We start from the raw sequence: 19,911 nt of genomic DNA, 5'->3' as shown, positions 1-19,911 counted from the left end.
ATCAATCCAGATACCTGCAAATCTTTTCCTTCATAAATGGCCTTTGTAAAACAAAGCAAAACAAACTTATTTGTGAGCTTTTCTGAGAGGATTTTAGAACAGCAGAATGCATGCTGCTTTCTGTCTCACCCAGAAGTCTCACCATCTATTGAGAATGAGCCTACTTACTATATTTTGGACATCCTTTCTATCTTGCTGTAGTTTCCTTCAAAGTGCTGTTGTCTTTTCCCCTTTGCAACCCTGTCAATGTTTTGGTTTGTTATCTTTCCAAACCCCAATCCTTTTCCTATCCCTGTTTAAACTGTCCTACAACTTGGTTGGACACTGCAGCCAAAATAGTGAAAATCAATAGTTCTGGCATGGTTTCTGAACATCTCCTACATCTTTCTTCAGAGGTGGCTTAGTTTTTCCTTCCTGTCTGCTTTTTCCAGGCAGCCTCCTATTGAATTAAGTGTGTAGCCATACAGCAAACACCCAATAAGCAGATCGGTGTGTGGTCTTTATAAACTGTTACACATCTTCCCCAGGGAATCATCACAATATATTTCTCTAGAGGTTTAGACTTAAGACAAGCTGGTAAGACTTGAATGGCTGGCCTGTTTGTGTACATGCACCTGTGTGCATGAATGTGAGAGTTCTGACTGTGCCACTTCTACACTACGTTGTTGTAGGTATGCTGCCCACGACTGTACTGGGCCAGGTTCGTGCCCCTGATGATGATGATTGGGATCACAAAATCTACCAATTTGAAGGAAAAACATCAAGGTATTTGGAAAGAAAAGTTGAAAGTTGGGTGAAATGAAAGAAATCCTCTCCCCCACACAAAAATGTAGACCGTATTTAAACTATCTTTTTTTTGAAGACAAGTGTGCAAAAGCATTTGTTGATTAGAAGTTTGTGTAGCTCTCCAAAAGCCCTCCTGAATATGGTACCACAGTAAATACTGCTGTATGCCAAACTCATCCATTCCCTGCTGCTCAGTGGGCAAGTGTTTTTTGATGTGCCATGTCTGCTACAACACCACTTGAAATGTCCTGTTTAGTCATATGTGTATGCAATATCAGTGAGCCACTACAGAACCCCCGACACACGCTAATTTCCATCTTCTCTCCTGCAAGCTCCTGGAGAGTTGGTATTGCTCAGTCAGCACTATTTTCAAGACTTCATTTGTATTGAATGTGTGTTGGCTGGATTGTGAGGGGTGTTGGGATGTACATGTGCCATTCAGAGGTTTTGACAGAGGTGGGTTATGCCTGGTGTGAGTCACTCTCAGTGAATGCATCTCAACTGGGAGTTTGCACTGTTTCCAAGGGAAGGGTATGGCTATAGTAGCCTGAGTCTTGCTAGCCAGTTTCTATGGCATTTGAGCAGGTAGAAACCTTCTCTGTATGCTGGTGTGGAGTCTCTAGGTGCCAAAAGAATATAGGTGTAACCAAGTTTTATTCTGCCTTGTCCCTTTGTGAGGGAACATATCAGCTTTCTCTGATAACTTTTGCAAAATAAAATGGATCGGAAAAACATCAATGATAGTTATTATATCTTAGTTCTTTAACTTCTCATAGCTTTTTCCTTGCCTTAACTCCTATTACAGGTACTTTATCCTTAATGATAACTCAGGATTGCTGACTATTAAGGAAGGAACCCCACCAGGAACATACAATATAAGAGTTAGAGTCATTGATGGTGTCTGGCCAGATGTGGTCTCAACAGTAAAGGTTACAGTGAAGGAAATCAAAGACGATGCCCTTTATAATGCTGGATCAATACGAATAAAAGGTAAGCAATGGGATGAAGTACATTTAGGATTGTAAGGCTGAAACCTACCTCTTTAACATTATTGCTGTGTTACTTAGAATTCTAATGCTGCTAAACTTATGATAAGAGTTAACAGCTTTCTACATGATGGTTTGAAAATGCATCTTTGTTTGCATGGTCTTCTGATGCTGTGTGTGGAGGCACATCCAGGGACGAAAAAGACAGCAGGAAATGCTAGTTTGATGCAGAAGTCACAGACATGAGATTTCTACACCAGCTTTGCAACAAAACAGCAGTTAATATTTAACAAAAAGTTTATTTGAAAAACCTGCCTGAAATTCATCAAATTACTTCAATCTTTGTGGAAAAGTAAAATCTTCTTAAATGTAGTTCTGATTTAAAAGAATGAAAAAAAAGACAAATGAGTCAAAAAGCTTCAGAACACAAATCCTGTGGCAGAATCCAGCATGGAAAAATTCAGAGCCTAAAAATGAAAACACTGGTGAATCTGAAGTTGAGTGCTTTTTCTGCAGCATTAATATTTTGTTCTGTGGTGCTGCTCTCTTTTATTGCTACAACTGTTATAGCGTCCAACATATTTGTTTGTCAGGATTTAAAATTCTATTACAGATATCACTCCAGAGGAGTTCATATTCCAGTTCCCTGAAAAAGAGAGTAAATACTACCAGATGAAGAAGCTGCTTTCAGAAATCATATCAGCCCAACTGGAAAATGTTCACATTTTCAGTGTATTAAAAAGCCCAAGTCAAACTCGAGGGGTTGATGTTTGGTTTGCAGTTTATGGTCCACCCTATTACAAGGCAGAAAAACTTAACGGCAACGTAGCAGTATCCAGAGCACAGGTAAGTGTGTTTAATTCATATGAAACTACACCATCTTGTTATTTTGTCTTTTCAAACAATATCCATTGCCTAGTGAACATTCATGTTTAGAATGACTGATTGAGGGGGTCGTATGTGAGAAAAATGGACAATTTTATTCAGTAAAGTCAAACATTCCTTCAGCACTTTGATTAAAAGTTTCAAATATGAATGTTTTAAAAGCCAGCTTGTAAATACATGTTGAGTCAGCCAGACAAACTGAGCTAACTTTCAGGAATGTGAACATGTTTTTTTCTACTGACTGTAAAAACCTGTTTAAAGAATGTGTTCGGTTCTTGCCTTTCTACATGCTGTCTTAATGTTTCGATTTATATTCTTCTACACAGAAATGTTTTGTAAGTGAAACTCGTAAACCTGTGTTCAGTCAAAAGTTCCAGCTTTATGATTTAAGAAGGCAAAGTAGTAAAATAACCATTCCGCAGTAGAAAAATGGGTTGGAAATGTAAATTGAAAATTTAGTAAAGTTCCTGCCCCTTGTGCAAAAAACATTCTGCTAATAGCCAGACTACTTGCTCTATTTGAAATGTGTCAATGGGTACACATAGATTGAAATACAGTAATGTTTAAAATCAGTCCTGCAGTAATAACTGACTTTGCCAGAAAAGGTATTTCTGCATTGCACAATGCCCGCCTTTGTTTCCCGATCTTTTTAAGACAAAAGTCCAAATTAAAAACAGAACCCAGATCCTACATAGATAATCTCCCAAAGCTAAAAGTAATTGTAATTTATTGACTCTACTTATGATTAATTTCCCAATATTTTTGTCTTTGAAATATTCACTTGTACTATAATTGACTTAGACCGAGGCTTTTGGCATAGCAGATACCAGGCTGAACTGCCTTTGGCTGGTTAGAGTGAGGTAGATGTTGGAAAGAAGTGGTACAGTGACCAGTTTTGAGAATAAATTAAGACCATGGCTGTCATTTGTAATTTGTGAGCTTCCTCTCTGTGGCAAAGCGAGATGAATACAAATAATTGTTCTCCACAGCTGGAAAACATCTTGGGTATAAATATCACCCAAATTGGCATTGATGAATGTGTGACTGCAAACTGCACTCACAGCACCGGATGCATCAGCAAGTATGAGCAGAGTCATGTGCCCACAATAACCACATCTGGAAGCATCTCTCTGGTGTCAGTGACAGTCCTGAGTAGTGCCCTGTGCAGCTGCGCAGCTCGGGAGAGCCCTCGTCTCTCCTGCTCTTCGTACCAGACAAACCCTTGTCTCAATGGCGGCACATGTGTGGATACTGATTTGGGCTACAGGTTGGTAAAGCTTTGTCTGGTGTACAGACAAAACGCTTCGAACGCCATCTGTAAGGAGGAGGATGGGAAATGTGAGGAGATGGCATTGCATGTTTTCTCACTGTGGTGAGCTGGGTTTTGTTGTACTTCATATGGGTCTTGCAAACAAATCTCTATATTCGACCAGCTACTTAAGTTCGTCATAGTCTCCAGGAGAGCCGTGGGAGGTTTGCAGGCTGCACTGGTTCCCTTAACGTCACCCTGCAAAATGTTCACGTTCTGTGCACCCTACATTAATATTATTAAGCATTTTAACTGTGTCACTTACTAACTTCTTCCCCATGTTCCTTGCCTCCTCTTTTTTCCTCCAAAAAGGGCACCTCATAGACAAAAATAGTATGAAGATGAAACCATGATGGGATCGTAGTAGCTCAGCATGAGCCTGGCACCCTTTTAGAAAGCAAGTCCTAAGCATGTTTGCTTCAAAACAAATATCCCAACGTAGGAAGGCAGAAACAACCACCCAGCAGCTCCTGAGAACCCTTGATGGGGGTGATAGGACTCAGACTGAAGCTGCAGAAGTCCTGGATATGGTAAAGGTCTAAATGAGTCCCAAATTGCTGCTCAGATGTAACCAACCAGGGAAGTTTTGCTGCCTGGAAATACTGTAACGCTTGACAGTGTTCTGCCACCTATCATTTGTCCAACTTTGAGACTTTTTCTGCATTTTTGGTATTTTTATGAGTAATCTTTTTTTCCCTGTCCTTCTCCTCTTATTCTGCTCTCATTAGATACCAGCAAACTATGGGAAATAGAAAAAGAAATAGGTGTCCAGCTGTTCTCCCTGTCTATTCCCTTTCCCATTTCTGTTGCTCCTTTGGTTTCCCTCTTACAGTTTTTGTTATTGTCATGCTGTGATTGCTTTGTTCATTCTTGAATCACTAGAGTGTTAACAAAGAATGAACCCTGAACACCTATTTTTGCTAGTGTGAAGGAAATAAACCGGTAAGTAGCTTGCAATAAGAGCGAGATTATCAAGTTCTGTGACTGTCATGCCTTTTCTCACTTTTTCTGTGTGGACAAAAGAAACTTCTTCTGGTTTCTTTTGCCTTTTTGCACCCTTAATTTGCTTTCCATGTCAAGATGATAAGGTCTAAGCTGGTAACTAAGCCTAGTGAAATGTTGGTTTCTTCTTTTGCTGAAGAGATCAGAGGTTTTCATGTGATTTCTATATTACAAAGGCTCAGTTATTTATTTAGAAAATCATTCTTGCAAAGACATAATATGATTTAAAACTAAAGCTAAACTGTGTTTGTACAACGAAATCAATAGGGAACATTTAGTGACAGAGGTGCTTTGTTAGTGCTTGTTTAACTCATACTTGGGCCTGGGCAACGTGGGCTCCTGTGGCTGGAGTGGGGAGTTCTGCTGTGGGAAAAGCCCTTAGTGAGTTCTGCTTGGATGGTGGCATTTTCTTTCTTTTTTTTTCTTTCTTTCTTTCCTTTTTCTTTTTCTTTCTTTTTTTTTTTTTAACACAGATGCAGATGTCCTGCAAATTTCCATGGACCAGACTGCCAGCAGACAAAACACAGCTTCAAAGGGCATGGTTATGCCTGGTTCCCTCCTCTTAAGCCTTGCTTTGAGAGCCGTATCTCCTTAGAGTTTATCACTGAAGTGGCTGATGGCCTTCTGTTGTACCAGGGACCAGTAGCACGAGGACAGCCTGGAGAAATGGAAGATTTCATTGCATTAGGTTAAAAACTTAAGAAATATTTGTTCTTTGTGTTTGTGTGACTTGGGATTCTACTTACAGTTAATAGGTTTTTAAAATGGCTTGGAAAGTTGCTCTCAAAAACTAAGGAGAATGCAGAATAATTTGCCAGGATTTCCAGGCTGTATCTTGTCACTGTACTAGAAGCTGCATTTTTTTAATTAAGTTTCTTCCACTGTCTAAAGAACTCCTCAAACTGAAATCTAACTGTGACATTGAGTTCACCTGGGTTAGTATGGGAACATGGTTAATGCTTATCCAATAAGTCTTTTCTTTGCAGAGCTCTTGGATGGTGTCCCATCACTGACTGTGAGACACAGCTCTGGTGACCTTTTCCTGCAGCTGTCACAAAAAGTTAACGTTGCAGATCGTCGCTGGCATAATATAAAAATTATGCATGATGGAAAGGCAAGTGTAAACAGGGGTGGTCCTGTGGAAGCACTATTGCATGTATCTAGTTATCTCTTCAGAATCCTTTCTCGCTTCTTTAGAGCTCTTTCTTCAACCATTTCATCACTGCAGCAATGTGAATTAAAGTTTGTCAGCTCAGACTTCCCCTTAATCTTGAGGCAGTCAATCAGGACAAGGCCTTGAGCAGTCTGATCTAACTTTGAAGTGAGCCCTGCTTTTTTTGTTTAATGATCTTGTCTAGTGGTTAGACCACAGACTTGTGAAAGTCCAGAGAGCTAAAGGCAAATTTGTTCCTGGACTGATGGAGTGAAATGTCCTTTATTTCTGTGAGCAGGAAACTCTGGCCCACCAAGTGAGTTTAGACAGATACACTTTTGCATAGGGGGAATTCCTTGCTGATACAATACTGGTGAAGGCATCTGCTAGGTTGCCCCTTCTTCTCCCCCATAAGACAAGTTGAGGGTACGTCAGGATTGGGATGGGGAGCCTGCAGAAAACTCCAAGAAAATCCTGTCTTCTCTTTATTGTGCCAGTGACTCAACCTACTCTGGTAGGTTCCTTAGTTATATGCTGTGTGCAGTAACTTTCCAGATTAGTATGTGGTAGTGTTTTATTATTTTAATAAACTTCCCTACCTTTTAATTTCTGGTTACTATTCCCCCCCTTCTGCTTACTGAAATAAAATATGTAATTAAAATGTGTCACTATCTCCTGATGCAATTCAGTAATGCCTTTCTCCAGAAAGTGAAGCTGATTCTTGACCACTGCATAAATGTCTCAGTTAGAGACAGTAGCAGTATCACTAAGATGATCTCCCAAATGGATCTGGCTGCCTGTGAAGCCTTTGAAGATACTATGGGAACTCGGAGGTAAAAAAACACGAACAACCTGAACTGGAAACATAAGCAATGAAAAGAGCTAAGAAAAAAGGGGAGGGAAGGAAAAAAAAATCAGCCAAGTTTTTATATTTACATAGCATTAATTATTTCTTTCCCTGTCTTCCCTTCAGTATGGGTGAGCTCTTCAGTGGTCACCAGCCCTTGCAGCTGGGTGGAGTTAAGAACACTTTGCCTTATCACAATTCACTGAAGCACTTCAGAGGTTTTGTTGGCTGCATACGCAATGTCATTGTTGATAGTAAGGTAGGGCTGCTAAGACCAGTCTTGGGTTTACTGATGCTAACTGTAGACACCTGATGTGGTGCTTCTCTTGCTCGTTCTAGGTCTATGATTTAGAGCACCCTGCAGAGTCCTTAAACAGCACTCCCGGCTGTGTCCTGATGGATGAAATGTGTAAGAGCGCTGGGGTGGCCTCCTGTGGTGTCCATGGCAAGTGTGTTGGTGGTTGGGATTTCTTTCACTGTGACTGTTCCCCAGGATATGCTGGACCAGCATGTGACAAAGGTACTGTAAATTCTGGGAGGCAATTAATGGTGAGAATCTGTGGGAACAGGCATCAAAACATGCTGCTGTAAACTTGCCAGGACTTTTAGTATAATGAACAAGGTGCTATTTGTCATCCTGTGGTGGTCATAAGAGTGACTAGATGCCTGCTTGGGACATGGCAGATCCTGGCAGGTTCTCCCTGTGAAACCTGGGGACACATCCCTCAATTCCCCCAGGCACAGTTTTCCATCTATAAAAGGAGGATAACTGCACTTCCCTCTGTCCCTGGAGTGAACTCAAGCTTGTGAAACGCCTTTAGACCGCAGTAGTGAGTTCATGTAAGGACGTAATATCAGGCTAGCTCCAGAAAATGTGTTATTCTGTACAAAATCAGCAGGAAACATGCATCAGAGAACAAAAGCATGCAAGGGTGGAGAATGAAAACCTCAGAGGCATTGTGAAAAGGTGCAAAAGGTTAGCAATTCACAAATGTAAGAAATACGTTCTTTGATGCGTAAAGTGCTCCCAGCAGCCCAGGGCCATGTTCAGGGCACAGGAGCATACACTTGCAGTTGGCTCTGTCCTTCGTAAGACAGTACATTCAGCAACTCTCCATACAGACTCACAGCCACTGCTCTGAGGTACATGTGAAATGAGATGTGCATTACAGTATTATTGGGACTTTACCTTCCCTGTGTCAGTCTTCTCCATCTACGTACAAGGTACAAATGATGGGGTTGGTTATAACAGTCTGTTATGAACACTTGTGCCCCATAAAATCTGGGGCTTTGTGCAGTGTTTGAAGAGAATTAGCCCCCTCAGTTCTGTAATTTGAATGAACTACAGGTGAAGACAGGCAGCAGTGATCAGTTAGAAAGGGCTGTGTGCCAGCTGTTGTCGAATCAATGTGTTGTGACCAACAGACATGACTGGTGGTGTCATATCAACTTAATATGCTTAGTTTTCCTTCTTGTAGAGGGAGCAATAATGCTATATACCAGAAGCCAGACTCACTTCTCTTTTCTGTCTCTCACACAAGACTTAAAAGCTGACATTAAATTACTCAGAGGGAGCTCTGTCTGTCCAGTGTGGTGAGGACTGAGAAGACCAGAATCATAATTGGCATATTCTGAGCCTGGAGCTTTCATTGTTTAAAGTGTTTATAGTGGCAACCTAGGTGGTTACTATAGCTCACTTATTTGTACTGATGTTTTGCAGACAGATGATACTGGTCTATAAAAGTTTGCCTGGCTTTAAGTCTTATCTTGTTCTGCATTTTCTTGGGGCACTGGTTCACAAGTCCAGCTGCTTATTTGGGACAGCTGTATTGGTTCCTACTCCACACCTTTGTGGTGGAAACCAGTTGCTCAGGAACCGATTACTTAATCCACAAATCACATCCTGATGTATAAGGAGAACTCGGATTAGTTCCAATTTCTTCTAATAAGTTGGGCTGTAAAATGCTGGTGTTCAGCTGATGCCTTATGAATTGCTGAGCCTTGCTTGCAGGAAGGAGCAGACAGCTGGGGACAGGAATCACTAGAGCATCCCAAGAAAATCCCTCTCTTCTTGTCAGTTAGACCTTGTAGATGCAGAAGTACTGAACAAAAAAGAACAGTGGGCGAGGAAAAGTATAAGGAGATTAGTTAGAGGAGAATAAAATATGCTTTAAGAAAGAAAAGAGATAGGAAAAAGAGTGAGAGGAAAAGGGAGTGCAGAGATTAAGTCTCTTGGTCATTTGATATTTCATGTCTTGGGAACCAGACTAAGTGCCCCAGCACCTGTTGCGCACTTTTTAGACTTCTGCTTACGTGACACTGACCTCTGATTAGCTGTTGGTAACCCAGTTTTCTTCCTGTCCAGTAACTTCATGACTAGCTTGGAGTACATCTTTATTTGGTAAGAAGAAATTTCTTTTTCCAAATAAATTGTGCCTGCAGCAAGCAGATCAAGGATTGCTTCCAGGGAATGAGACCAAAATGAGTGTCTGCTGCACAAGAGCACCAGGGTCTTTTTGGTTTAGTGATATTTGGTTTAGTGAAAGGGTGTAGAACATCTTCATCCAATTCTCTGCTGGACAACTCTCAGACGGAGTCCCCAGGATGATGGGGAAAGAGTGAATTTCAGTATGTTTTCCTTAGTTAAGCTAATAAACAAACACTGACTTAATCTCTCTTTCTATTAAAAAAAATTATGTATTCTGACTTTTGACTTGGTGCCTGCTGCAGGGCTTTCTTTTGTTGCAACTGAAATGGGAAGAAAGGTGCATATTTTCTAGCGGTAAAGGTTAGTAACTACAGGACTAAACTACTGAAGGAAACATTAGATTCTAAAACCTTTTGTCTTCAGATCAAAGCCAAATACTTTACTGGAAGATATGTTTCCGATTGAAAAAAAAAGGTTATTGGGCTAGTGTAGGAGTGATTGGGTGAATGTGCAGCCTGTGACAGGCAGAATATTAGAGACATTATCAAATCTCCATGTATGCCTAAATTCTGTATTCTTAGTTTGTTCTTTTTCTCTTAATTCCCTTGGGGGGAATTTGCCGTTGGAGGCAGTGGGTGTGCTTCCCATGACATTTCATTATGTTAGAGTTTCTTAATAGCTAAAATTTTGACATTCAGAATTGATAAATTCTTAAGCTGTGGAGATCTGTGGGAGCAGTAAGTACTGAGATTTCCTGTTTGTTTGTGTGTTGTGTTTAGCACTTCCGGAATGGGCTTTTGGACGGGACAGCTGGATCCATTATGAGCCGAGAAGCATTCTCAGTGCCCACAGCACTCACATCCAGCTGATGGTGCGCACCCGAATCTCCCACAGCACTCTCCTCAGCTTGGCCTCTGCGGGTGGGAATGGATACATCCGACTGGAGGTGATCAGTCCAAAAGCCATTCTGTTTGAGCACTCTTAATTTGTCACAGAGTAGTACAGTAAGAGAAAAAGATGCATTTTCTGATTAAAGACAACTATTTCTCAATGTAATAAAGACCAAGCGTTTTCCACATGAGAGGAACTGCTGTCATTTTTGTTGTCCTTCTCAGAAATAAAGCACAGCCAGAATAGTGTTTCTTGGCTGCAAGAGAATGTAGTAATAGCTTTTGGTAGCGCAAATTCTAGTTGCAGAAAGTGCAGGTGAGTGCACGTGATACATGCGGAGTGGGGAAGAGTGTTTTGTCTTGCTTGCCTTTTCCCTTTGCTTCTGTCTCTGGCTGTAAAACTTCTGCCTACTTTTTTTGTTTCTGTTGAAAAAAGCCATGTGGATTATATTAGCCAAGTAGAGGCTAAGTATTCCAACTATAACTGGAGGGTCAGCTAGGAGGACTTAGAGATAGAGATGAATAGGGAGGAAACTGATGAAAAATCTTATCTTACTTAAAAAAGAGAGAGGCCTGTAGGGAAGGAAGCTGGTAATTCCTAGACCTGCAGTTTGTTCTTGTAACTTTTATCTTGCAATAAAGCACCTTACTTTACCTTTAAAAACAAGGGTGCCATTTGTATTTAAAACTGAGGTCCATTTCTTGAGGCAGCCCACTGTCATAACATTCATTTCTGTTGGATGTGCATTTCTGTTGTTAGTAAAGGTCTCTATCATCTTCTTTTAGGTTGTTGGGGGTTCCTTCAGTGTAAACTTCAGCTTGGGGGACAAAAATTACTCTCTGAGGATGAGCACCTTACGTATAAACAATGGCCAGTGGGTTCTGCTGACCATGGAGCGCTACAACAACGAATTTACCCTGCGTGTTAATGATGGTGGAGGTGATCAAGAAGTGACCTCTGTCTTGGGTACAAACAGATGGTTTGAAATGGATTGGGCAAGCATCGTGCTAGGAAACCGCCTTCCCAACCATTCAGAGAGCGATTTCCAAGGTAAGTGATACGATGAGTTTGCAAAAGGAGGGAGTTAAAACCTACAAGTGCAATCTTCAGGGGTATTGAAGAGTCTAAAATCCAAGTAAGAATTCCCGTGGAGACTGCTGTGCCCATGAAATCCCACCTCCTCTACTGGGGAATTCAGAGCTAATGTTCTACTCTCCATTTGCCATGATATTTAGTCCTAGTGAAGATGTGAGATTTCCTGTAAAAAATAGCACTTCAGGTTATTATTTCCCATGCCAGAGGCCCCAAGTAGGGAAGTCATGCTGGGATCTTCACTCCCTTTTTGATTGGGAAAGGCTTAAGGAACAGACACATTTCCTGGTAGGAGGGTAAAGATTTACAAGGCATTTCACAGCTCTCCCTCCATTTTGTCCAGTGGGGGTGCTGGGACTTTGAGACTGTGGCTCAACAGAAGGCAGCTTTTCCATTATGTTCGTTCTCATTCAGTCCCACTTTTGTGATTGTATTTTTAAATCTAGATTAATTTAATGAGGGTGTTTTCGTTCATAGCACAGTTCTGCTAAATCATTGCATTGGCACATGCTGTCCTGGAGAAGCACTGTAGATATGTAAATCAACCAGAGCACCCAGACACATGTTCTGTAGCTCTTCTAAAGTAAAACTGATAAGTGGTATAAGGTCCTTTTTAAGTTTTTCAGCAGCGCAGCATGCTTTAAGGTGTCCTGCATATGTGTCAGGTGCAAGACTTAAGGTGGGGAAGTTGCTAACAAAATGTATTTCTCTGTGTACTCTCCTGCTTTGGTGCAGGTTGTATGCGTGATGTCCAGCTGAATGGTCAGCCACTTCTCGTGGAAGGCAAAAGCACAGAGTTTGGCTTAATTCTGAGGCGACAAGGTGTCACGATGGGATGCCATTCCACTGCTTGCAGCAGCCAGCCCTGTTACAGCCCTTTCTTTTGTGTAGACCTGTGGAGAAAATATGAATGCCGGTACATTAAGATTTTGTTTTCCCTGGGGTGGTTGGGAAGCTCTTTCTTTCCACCTTTGGTCAGGTAAGTTGCTGTTAACAGTGAAATTCCTTGCTGCTGCTGGTCAGAAGGGGCATCTCAAGGACAAATCCTGCTCTCCATCTCATCTCCCATCACAGCCAAACTTGCTATTTCCTGTAAGTCTGGTATGGAACCTATTTACTTCCTGATTTTTTCTCATGGTGAGAAGATCACAGGCCAGTGAGGAACTGAAATACTCTTTGAGTAAAAGGTGGATTGCGAAAGCCTTAATCTCTGTTCCTGTATTTCTATACACACACACACATATGTGCATGTGTGTGTAATATATACACACACATACACACTGTAAAGAAGATGAAATTAATAATACTTTGTATAAAATAAAGAGCTTTTCAAAATTAGACTGTCCCAAAACTGGTTTCTAAAACTGGCTGCCCAAGATCAGAACCAGAGTCCCCCCCAGCCTGATACTATGTTCAGTAAGTTTCTTGGAGAAGACCCAACCTTTGATGAAAATTAGCAACATATTAAAATATGCAAGTGAAAGTATAGACATTTTTGTTCAAAAGAGCAATCATACAAGACTGGAAGAAGATGCTTGTGCTGCTTAAATTTCTCCAGGTCAGCCAGAATTAGATTAACTTGCATCATGTCTGGAGATAGGAATGTCATTTACTTTTGGCACTTCTGAGGCCTACTGAATCATTAATGAAAGAGGCTGTGAGATAGAAGAGAGTCTTAAATATGCCTTGGGACACTTCTCTCTTCAGTCTACTTGTAAAAGAACAATTTGAACGGACTCTTCCATTTATTCAGTAGTACTGAAGTTTCTGCTCCTTGGAGAGCAGAAAGCAGGTCTTGTGCTCCTCAGAGTATTCCTGCATTGCCTCTCCAATTTCATGTCACAGGAAAACAGTTTCTCCACAGGTTAAAGTCCTGAAAGATGAGATGGGTCATTCTCAGCAGGGCAATGACTTCTTTTTCCCAAAGGTCCCAATGAACATTACCAAGCTTATACTAAGTGCTCGCTAGCCCTTTTTCCTTCGGTCTCAGTTATCCATTTCCTGTTAGGCCTTTCAGGCCCATCTGTAAAAAAGGGTTACTGCTGAAGCTGAGAGATCCTTTTTTATAAGGAAGGAGTGAAACTTTTTCATATGTTACCTGGACAGGGAAAGCAGAACATATGTTCACATTTTCCTAAGCCTACTAGCTTGCTACGTTAGAGTTCACCTGTGTTTCATGCTATCAGTGTGGATTTGTGATTTGCTTGAAAAGACTTTAATTGTTAGTTTTAAAGAAATAAATTAAAGCAACAAACTTCACACAAAGAAACGCACAACTCCAGGTGCTTCTCCTGCCTAAAAGGTATCTTGTGCTTTTTTTGTTCAGGTGTCCAGCTGGGAAAGTAGAAGTGACTGATAACCTTACAGGGCTCAGACACTGTACCTCATCACCTTGTGGACACTGGACCTGTAGGAATGGTGGTACCTGTATGGCCCAATCCCAAGACAAGATTATCTGCCAGTGCCCCGATGGTTACAAGGGAAGATGGTGTGAAATTAGCCAGGTGAAGGCAGGAAGACCAGTTGGACTCAGCTCTGGCTCTGTTCTGGCAATCAGCATGTGCCTCCTTGTCTTCCTAGGTAGGAAAGCAAGTTTGTTGGTTTGTTTTCTTTTTTCTTTTTCTTTCCTCGTCCTGCACCTTCCTCCCTTGAGTCAAGTCTGCTTTACTCCTTGGATGCTGTGACCAGTGTTTCATCTTTCTGGAGATTACCAGTTGGGGTTCATCTGAGGATGCAAAGAGACAGGCATCAGCACATGGTTACAGTTTACTTGCTTAAAGCCAGTTCAAGCAAATTTAGAATTTCCCTCTTCCAGAATCACTTATTTTCACTCTGTCTTAAATAGGGACTTTCCATCTGTGTGGGCAAATCTGTGTGCATCCATTTTCATCTGAAACTTCCACCTGCCCTGAACCCTCACGTGTATTATGTAGCACCTACAACTGGTATGTGCTAGTCACATTTTAGGAAGGCAGAGAGCTTTCTCTAGAGAGTTTGTGATCTCTATGGTTATGTGAATGAGGCAAGCCTCATTAAGAATGCAAGGCAAAAAGAAATGTTTAAAACGTGTCCAGTTTTAGATGCACTTTAGTTGAAATAATAATATACCATAAAATTGCCCATTCCCCATATTGATAATGAAAAACTGCATACACTTCTCAGAATAGTAAGGATTCCAATGATTATATTACACTTGTAACCTTCATTAAAACAGTGTTTTACTTACTTTGGGTATCTTATTTACTCAGGATTGGTGAAAGGCCAGAGATTGGCCAAAATGCCTTCTATTTAAATGGATTCCTTTAGGTAAGTAAAATACCCTTTTAATGAAGTTTATGATGTAATGTAATATATATACATATAGATGATTCTTTACCTTCCTGAAAATAACTTGTTTATACACTAACAATAATGCATTTCATACCTGGGAATTTGCTTTTAAAATAAGAGTTGATTCGATATCTCAGGAGTCATATAACTATGTGTTTGTCATGTCATACTTTGTCATATGTCATATAACAAATGTGTATTCATTTTTTCCAGCGCTCTTGGTCTCCTACACAGTGTGGAGTCAGTGGGGAAGTTCAGGGTTTCGGAAAGGAGGAATTTACCACATTCCTGAAGAGCATGAAAGCTGGGAGGATGTTAGAGAAAATGTCTTCAATTATAATGAGGAAGGAGGAGGAGAACGTGACCAGGTATGATGCAGCTTCAGTTCAGTCTGTGCAAACCAAATGTCTCCTTACCTTCCTTTCCTAGACCTTTATTTAACTTTTTTTTATTGCTCTCACTCAATTATTTTTTTTAAACCTAAAAACTCTTGAGTGTGAGGCTTTTATTAGAATCTGATCTGTACTTTTCACACTAGTCAAATGTGGCCACCTTTTAGGGGGCCACCCTGGGGACAGCATAGTACTTTGTACACAGCATTTTTGGTTTAGCTGAAGACTCTCAGCGTTTAAAAAGATGCGGTATGATCTGAACTAGCCCCACTCTTCTCAGTTAGTAGAAGATTCACAGAATCTGGTTTTGTGTTGCATTTGTGTTGCAATGTTTTCTTTCATGTTTTTTCTGATGTTTGCATTTTTTTTTTCAGAATGCGTATGATATAGATGAACTGAAGAAACCTCTCCAGAACATTCCCCACTTCTCCTTGAGGGCACCTGCTCTGTACTCCAGGACACCCAACAGCCCAAAGAGAGACTTACTCCCAAAACATGCACATCAAAAACAGTCAAGAGCAGCTGTTACCAGTGTTCCAGATTTCAAGGAATATGTGTCTCAAATTGTCTGGGATGCAGACAATGATCTACGGAGTCTTCCAGCTGACACTATTCATTATTACTGCTTAGAAGGACAATGCTCTCTAGCGGGGAGCCTTAGCTCCATAGACTCCATTAGTGGTGGTGAAGATCTAAATTATGATTGCCTCCAAGAGTGGGGGCCAAAGTTTGACAAGCTTAAAGAACTCTATGAGCTCTCAAATGAACATTCGTGACTGGAGCTAAAGGAACTCAAAACATTGCCATGACATATGGACACTTCTTTTAAATTAAAAAATGGGGCTTTTTATATTTAAGCTAAATTAAGTTATTTGATGCAAACTTTTAGTAACAATAGGGTGAAATATTCACTTTTCCCAGAAGTGACAATCTGAACAGTCTTTTTATATGCACTGTATAAATAGTTATTCAAAGATAGAAGTGCAAAGGCTTTTAACATAGGAGTTTTCTTGAAAACTTTGAAATGTAGGATTTACATCAAATAGTATCAAATCAAGTGTAGGATTTGTATCAAATAGTATAATAATATCCCTTTTTATTTGTGTAGACCACAGTGAATTACTAGGACTGTCCTGGATGCAAGAACTTGAATTTTTTCTCCCTAGTATAAATGTGATTCCTATCGTGTAGATAGCAATGGGTGGGGCATTTTTTAAATTGCGTTCATTTTAGACTGTGAACTCACAATTACAAATATTAAATATAAAACATTTTAAATATCTGTTTCTTTTCTCAACTTTTGTCTTCTAACTCTAACTTCTCCCAACATCACACACACTTGCTCACTCTTCCAGGCTGCCCTGTGAGACTTTTTCTCTACAACTCCTTTCTCTACTTACCTGTGAAATGGGAAAAAAGCAGAAAGATCAAATTATCATAGCTATGAATAGCACTTTGCTGTTGTGACAGTTTTACACTCTTAGGAGTGGTGGTAAGACTTGGAAAACATTTCTATTCATAAGCTTTTATTTCCAACTTTCCTTTGCACCTACAACCCTTTTTCAAAGTCTGCAGTTGGAAAAGAATTGCTGATAGCAGGCATGAAGAGAACTTAGAAGGGAATCCAGGCAAAATATGGAACCAAACTCTTTCAATCCGGGTAGTTATTGTAGAAATTGGAGTGCTCAAAATGTAAAGCATAGGAAACCTGCCGTGTTTGCCTCTGCCTCCTCCTTCCCTTCTCCTCTCCCCCAAAAGTTTGGTTTGAGCATGGCATGGAAGGGGAGTCAGGCTTCTGAAATCTAATGTTGACTTGAACACTCATCTCTATGGCCACAGGTAAATCACTTTAAAATATTCTTTCTCATTTCATCTTCCTTGTCTTCTCCTTCTCTCCCTTAAATAGGGACAATTCACAGTGTGGAGGGTGATGTGTGAGTATTAGTGCTGACAGAGTGCTTAAAAGCTCTTAAATGCTAATTTTTTAAAAATTGTTTTCTACTCAGTAGTTTTTAATTACTAGTACACCACAACACTGCAAGTTTGTTTTTTGCTGAAATCTTGACAGTTCCTTTGATTTATAAATACTATTTTAAATTTAGGCCTTTCATTATTATTGGCCATTTTGCTTGGTGTAAGAAATGTAAATGTATATTAGTTTTGTACATAGAAGGAAGACTTTGAGATACTGTTAGAACAAAATATAATTTGCACTGAAAAGTGAACAAAAACACCATATGAACTGAATTAAAAAATCTGTATTCATTCCATAAAATGATTTACATAAATGACATTAAAACACCAATATTTATCAAAGATTTGGACCAAAAGAGTGACTCGGACTTCTTTGTGCCAAATGGGCATTGATTTGTTCTTATCAAGTCATAAAAAATAAATAGTGTAGCTATCTAACATATTACCACATCTCGCTTAATGGACATTTTCCCTGCTTTCTAAAGATGTATGATCTTCTTGTAAGAAATTATAAAATCTGTCACATTCTGGAATATTACATATATTGTGCTGCAAATGAAATCTACTGAGCTTCAGATCATCAGTTAGGCAATTGTTTTGAGTCTTGAAGTCCTAGAAAATTTTCATTAAATACATATACACTTTTATCACTATTAAATCGCCTCCTCTCAACTTGATATCAAGTAAAGCTTAGCATAATTAGCCCATTGGTAAATTCTGTCTCTTCCAAAAGACAATAATTTGAACAACGTGCTACAAATGATGCTTGAGACAGGCTAACTATTATCACCCAGAGAATTATTTTTTATAATTTGTCTTCTGAAGCCTTCCATTTTATATATGAATGCATGTTAAACATTAACCTAGGAAAGCTGAAGCAGCAGTTGATTTCCCTCAAATAGCTGAAGACACAAAGTAACCTGGCAGGATGGAAGCTAAGAAATTACACTATAATCTGGACACTTAATGGACTTCTGTCTTCTTGACAGATGAGAAAGAGGAAAGCTCTTTGGCCTCATTGGGTCCCTTACTGCAAAATATGGAACATCTCCTCACAGCCGGTAACTGTCTAGTTAGAGAGTTGAATATAATGGACGTCTCCTTTTTGATAAAAAGGGAATTTTGTACCACAAGGGACATTTAAAGTGTCAAGAGGTTGGGACAGAACAGCTAATGGTGTTTACAAAGGTGTGATTCTGTGTGTGCACGTGTGCTTGTGAGAATGATACAACAGACGATGTCATTTACTTCTTCTGCCCTGCAGGATCATTGTGTACTGAGAGTGCTTGCTAAATGGAGACTGAGAAAGGGCCATACCGGGCACTTGTTTGAGACAGTATGTCTTGTTCCACTTGCAACAGAAGTTGTGGCTGGTTAGAAAATGAGTAAGTCCTGTAGGAGAGGAAAAACAGCTCTGTCACTTAATGCAATGACTGGGGCAAAAGAGATTTGCATTCTTTGTCTTCACTGAAAACTTGCTATACAGCCTTTGAGAACTCTTTTCTTGGTAAAGTATTTGAGAAATTCAACCAAATGGCTCAAGTAGTTAAAACCTACAGCTATTCATTCTGCTTCTCTCCCAGACATTTTCATCTTAGGAACAAGGATATCTGAAAACCTTGAGAATTGGGTCTTGGCTAGTTGCAGCTTAGAGCCTGGCATAAATGGACATGGACTATGTAAATGAGGAGTACTTTAATATTAAACAGAGGAAGTTACTGCTTACAGGCAGTAGCTGCTTTTGCCACTTACCTTTAATCTGCCTCTGTTCAGGGATGAAGGCCTTATTTACTTTGTCTTATTTTCTTTGCCTTGTGGAAAGAAGGCACTGAGGTGTACATGGGAAGAAGGAGGGTGTATGATTAGCCATGTCCTTACTTCTTATTTAAACCAGCAAATAAAAGTAATTTAGGTAAAAAAAAATTAGCTTTGCATGTTTGGGGAGGGCTGTTTTGCTTAAAAGCCTGATTCTCATTGGTAGCATCTTTCTTCTCAACTGTTCATGACCCTTACATAATACCTTCATTGATTTTTCTTCACCAGGAGACACTACGTAGACTTTTATTTCAGCAACTATCTCTTAACATTCACAAACCAGATGAAACTCATGTGGCTAGCAGAGAACTCACTGCAATTTCTTTTCCTCATAGGCTTTCCCTCTCTCTTCCTTTATTCCCCCCACCCCGCCCCAAAATGCCTGCTTTCTGCCAAAAGTAGTTCAAAAGACATTCTTATCAGAACCTGGATGAAGAAACATTATTTTTCTTTTTCATCAATTTTTCAGGAAGCGGAGGGCTCATTCTAATTTTATAGTTGAAAAAATGCCTGAATTACGGTCACCTATGTACTTTCATTTTGCTCCTAGGGCAAATATATTACAATGAATTGTGACCATGCACTTATAGATACTGTTTTCACACTTAATTCCTCGACTTAGCAAGTTTACATCCGTATTATTGATGTTTAGTTTCACTGAGCTTTCCAACAAACTACTTCTGCATGAAGGAAGAGTTTACCAGTAGTGATCCCTTCAGCTACTAGAGTATCTAAAGCACTGCCAAGCACTGGAGATAAAATCTCTCTCTGGGAATAAGCTGAGGATACCTTTAATGACCCAAACCTGTTACTATACATTTTATCTTCTGACACAAGGCAATGAAAGCCTCATCTATTGAAGCCCAAGGGGAAGGAATTGTGAAAGTTTTGCCATATCTCTAGAGATACACCTTTAATCTCATAGCAAGGCATGTGAGGGTGGTTGAACACAGGAACAGGTTGCCCAGAGAGGTTGTGAAGTCTCCATCCTTGGAGATACTCAGAACCCAACTGGACAATC

At 40.0% G+C, this 19,911-nt stretch overlaps 1 protein-coding gene across 1 annotated transcript in view; it reads left to right on the top strand.

The window, feature by feature from the left end:
- The window catches only part of LOC112983022 (neural-cadherin-like), a 57,268-nt gene extending 39,751 nt beyond the window's left edge, over nucleotides 1-17,517 (top strand). The window contains exons 20-34 of the mRNA XM_064507726.1: nucleotides 672-765; nucleotides 1,592-1,776; nucleotides 2,386-2,618; nucleotides 3,647-3,924; nucleotides 5,442-5,656; nucleotides 5,955-6,082; nucleotides 6,827-6,954; nucleotides 7,095-7,227; nucleotides 7,308-7,488; nucleotides 10,176-10,342; nucleotides 11,073-11,337; nucleotides 12,115-12,295; nucleotides 13,706-13,959; nucleotides 14,923-15,077; nucleotides 15,476-17,517. Of these exons, the coding sequence (XP_064363796.1) occupies nucleotides 672-765; nucleotides 1,592-1,776; nucleotides 2,386-2,618; nucleotides 3,647-3,924; nucleotides 5,442-5,656; nucleotides 5,955-6,082; nucleotides 6,827-6,954; nucleotides 7,095-7,227; nucleotides 7,308-7,488; nucleotides 10,176-10,342; nucleotides 11,073-11,337; nucleotides 12,115-12,295; nucleotides 13,706-13,959; nucleotides 14,923-15,077; nucleotides 15,476-15,877 (2,999 nt within the window). The 3' untranslated portion in view covers nucleotides 15,878-17,517. The remainder of the gene's footprint in view (nucleotides 1-671; nucleotides 766-1,591; nucleotides 1,777-2,385; nucleotides 2,619-3,646; nucleotides 3,925-5,441; nucleotides 5,657-5,954; nucleotides 6,083-6,826; nucleotides 6,955-7,094; nucleotides 7,228-7,307; nucleotides 7,489-10,175; nucleotides 10,343-11,072; nucleotides 11,338-12,114; nucleotides 12,296-13,705; nucleotides 13,960-14,922; nucleotides 15,078-15,475) is intronic.
- The last annotated feature ends 2,394 nt before the right edge of the window (nucleotides 17,518-19,911 follow it).

Source organism: Dromaius novaehollandiae, chromosome 2 (assembly GCF_036370855.1).
Source record: "Dromaius novaehollandiae isolate bDroNov1 chromosome 2, bDroNov1.hap1, whole genome shotgun sequence".
Classification (NCBI taxonomy): domain Eukaryota; kingdom Metazoa; phylum Chordata; class Aves; order Casuariiformes; family Dromaiidae; genus Dromaius; species Dromaius novaehollandiae.
The sequence above is the reverse complement of the archived record's forward strand: the minus strand, read 5'-3'. Positions and strand labels throughout refer to the sequence as shown.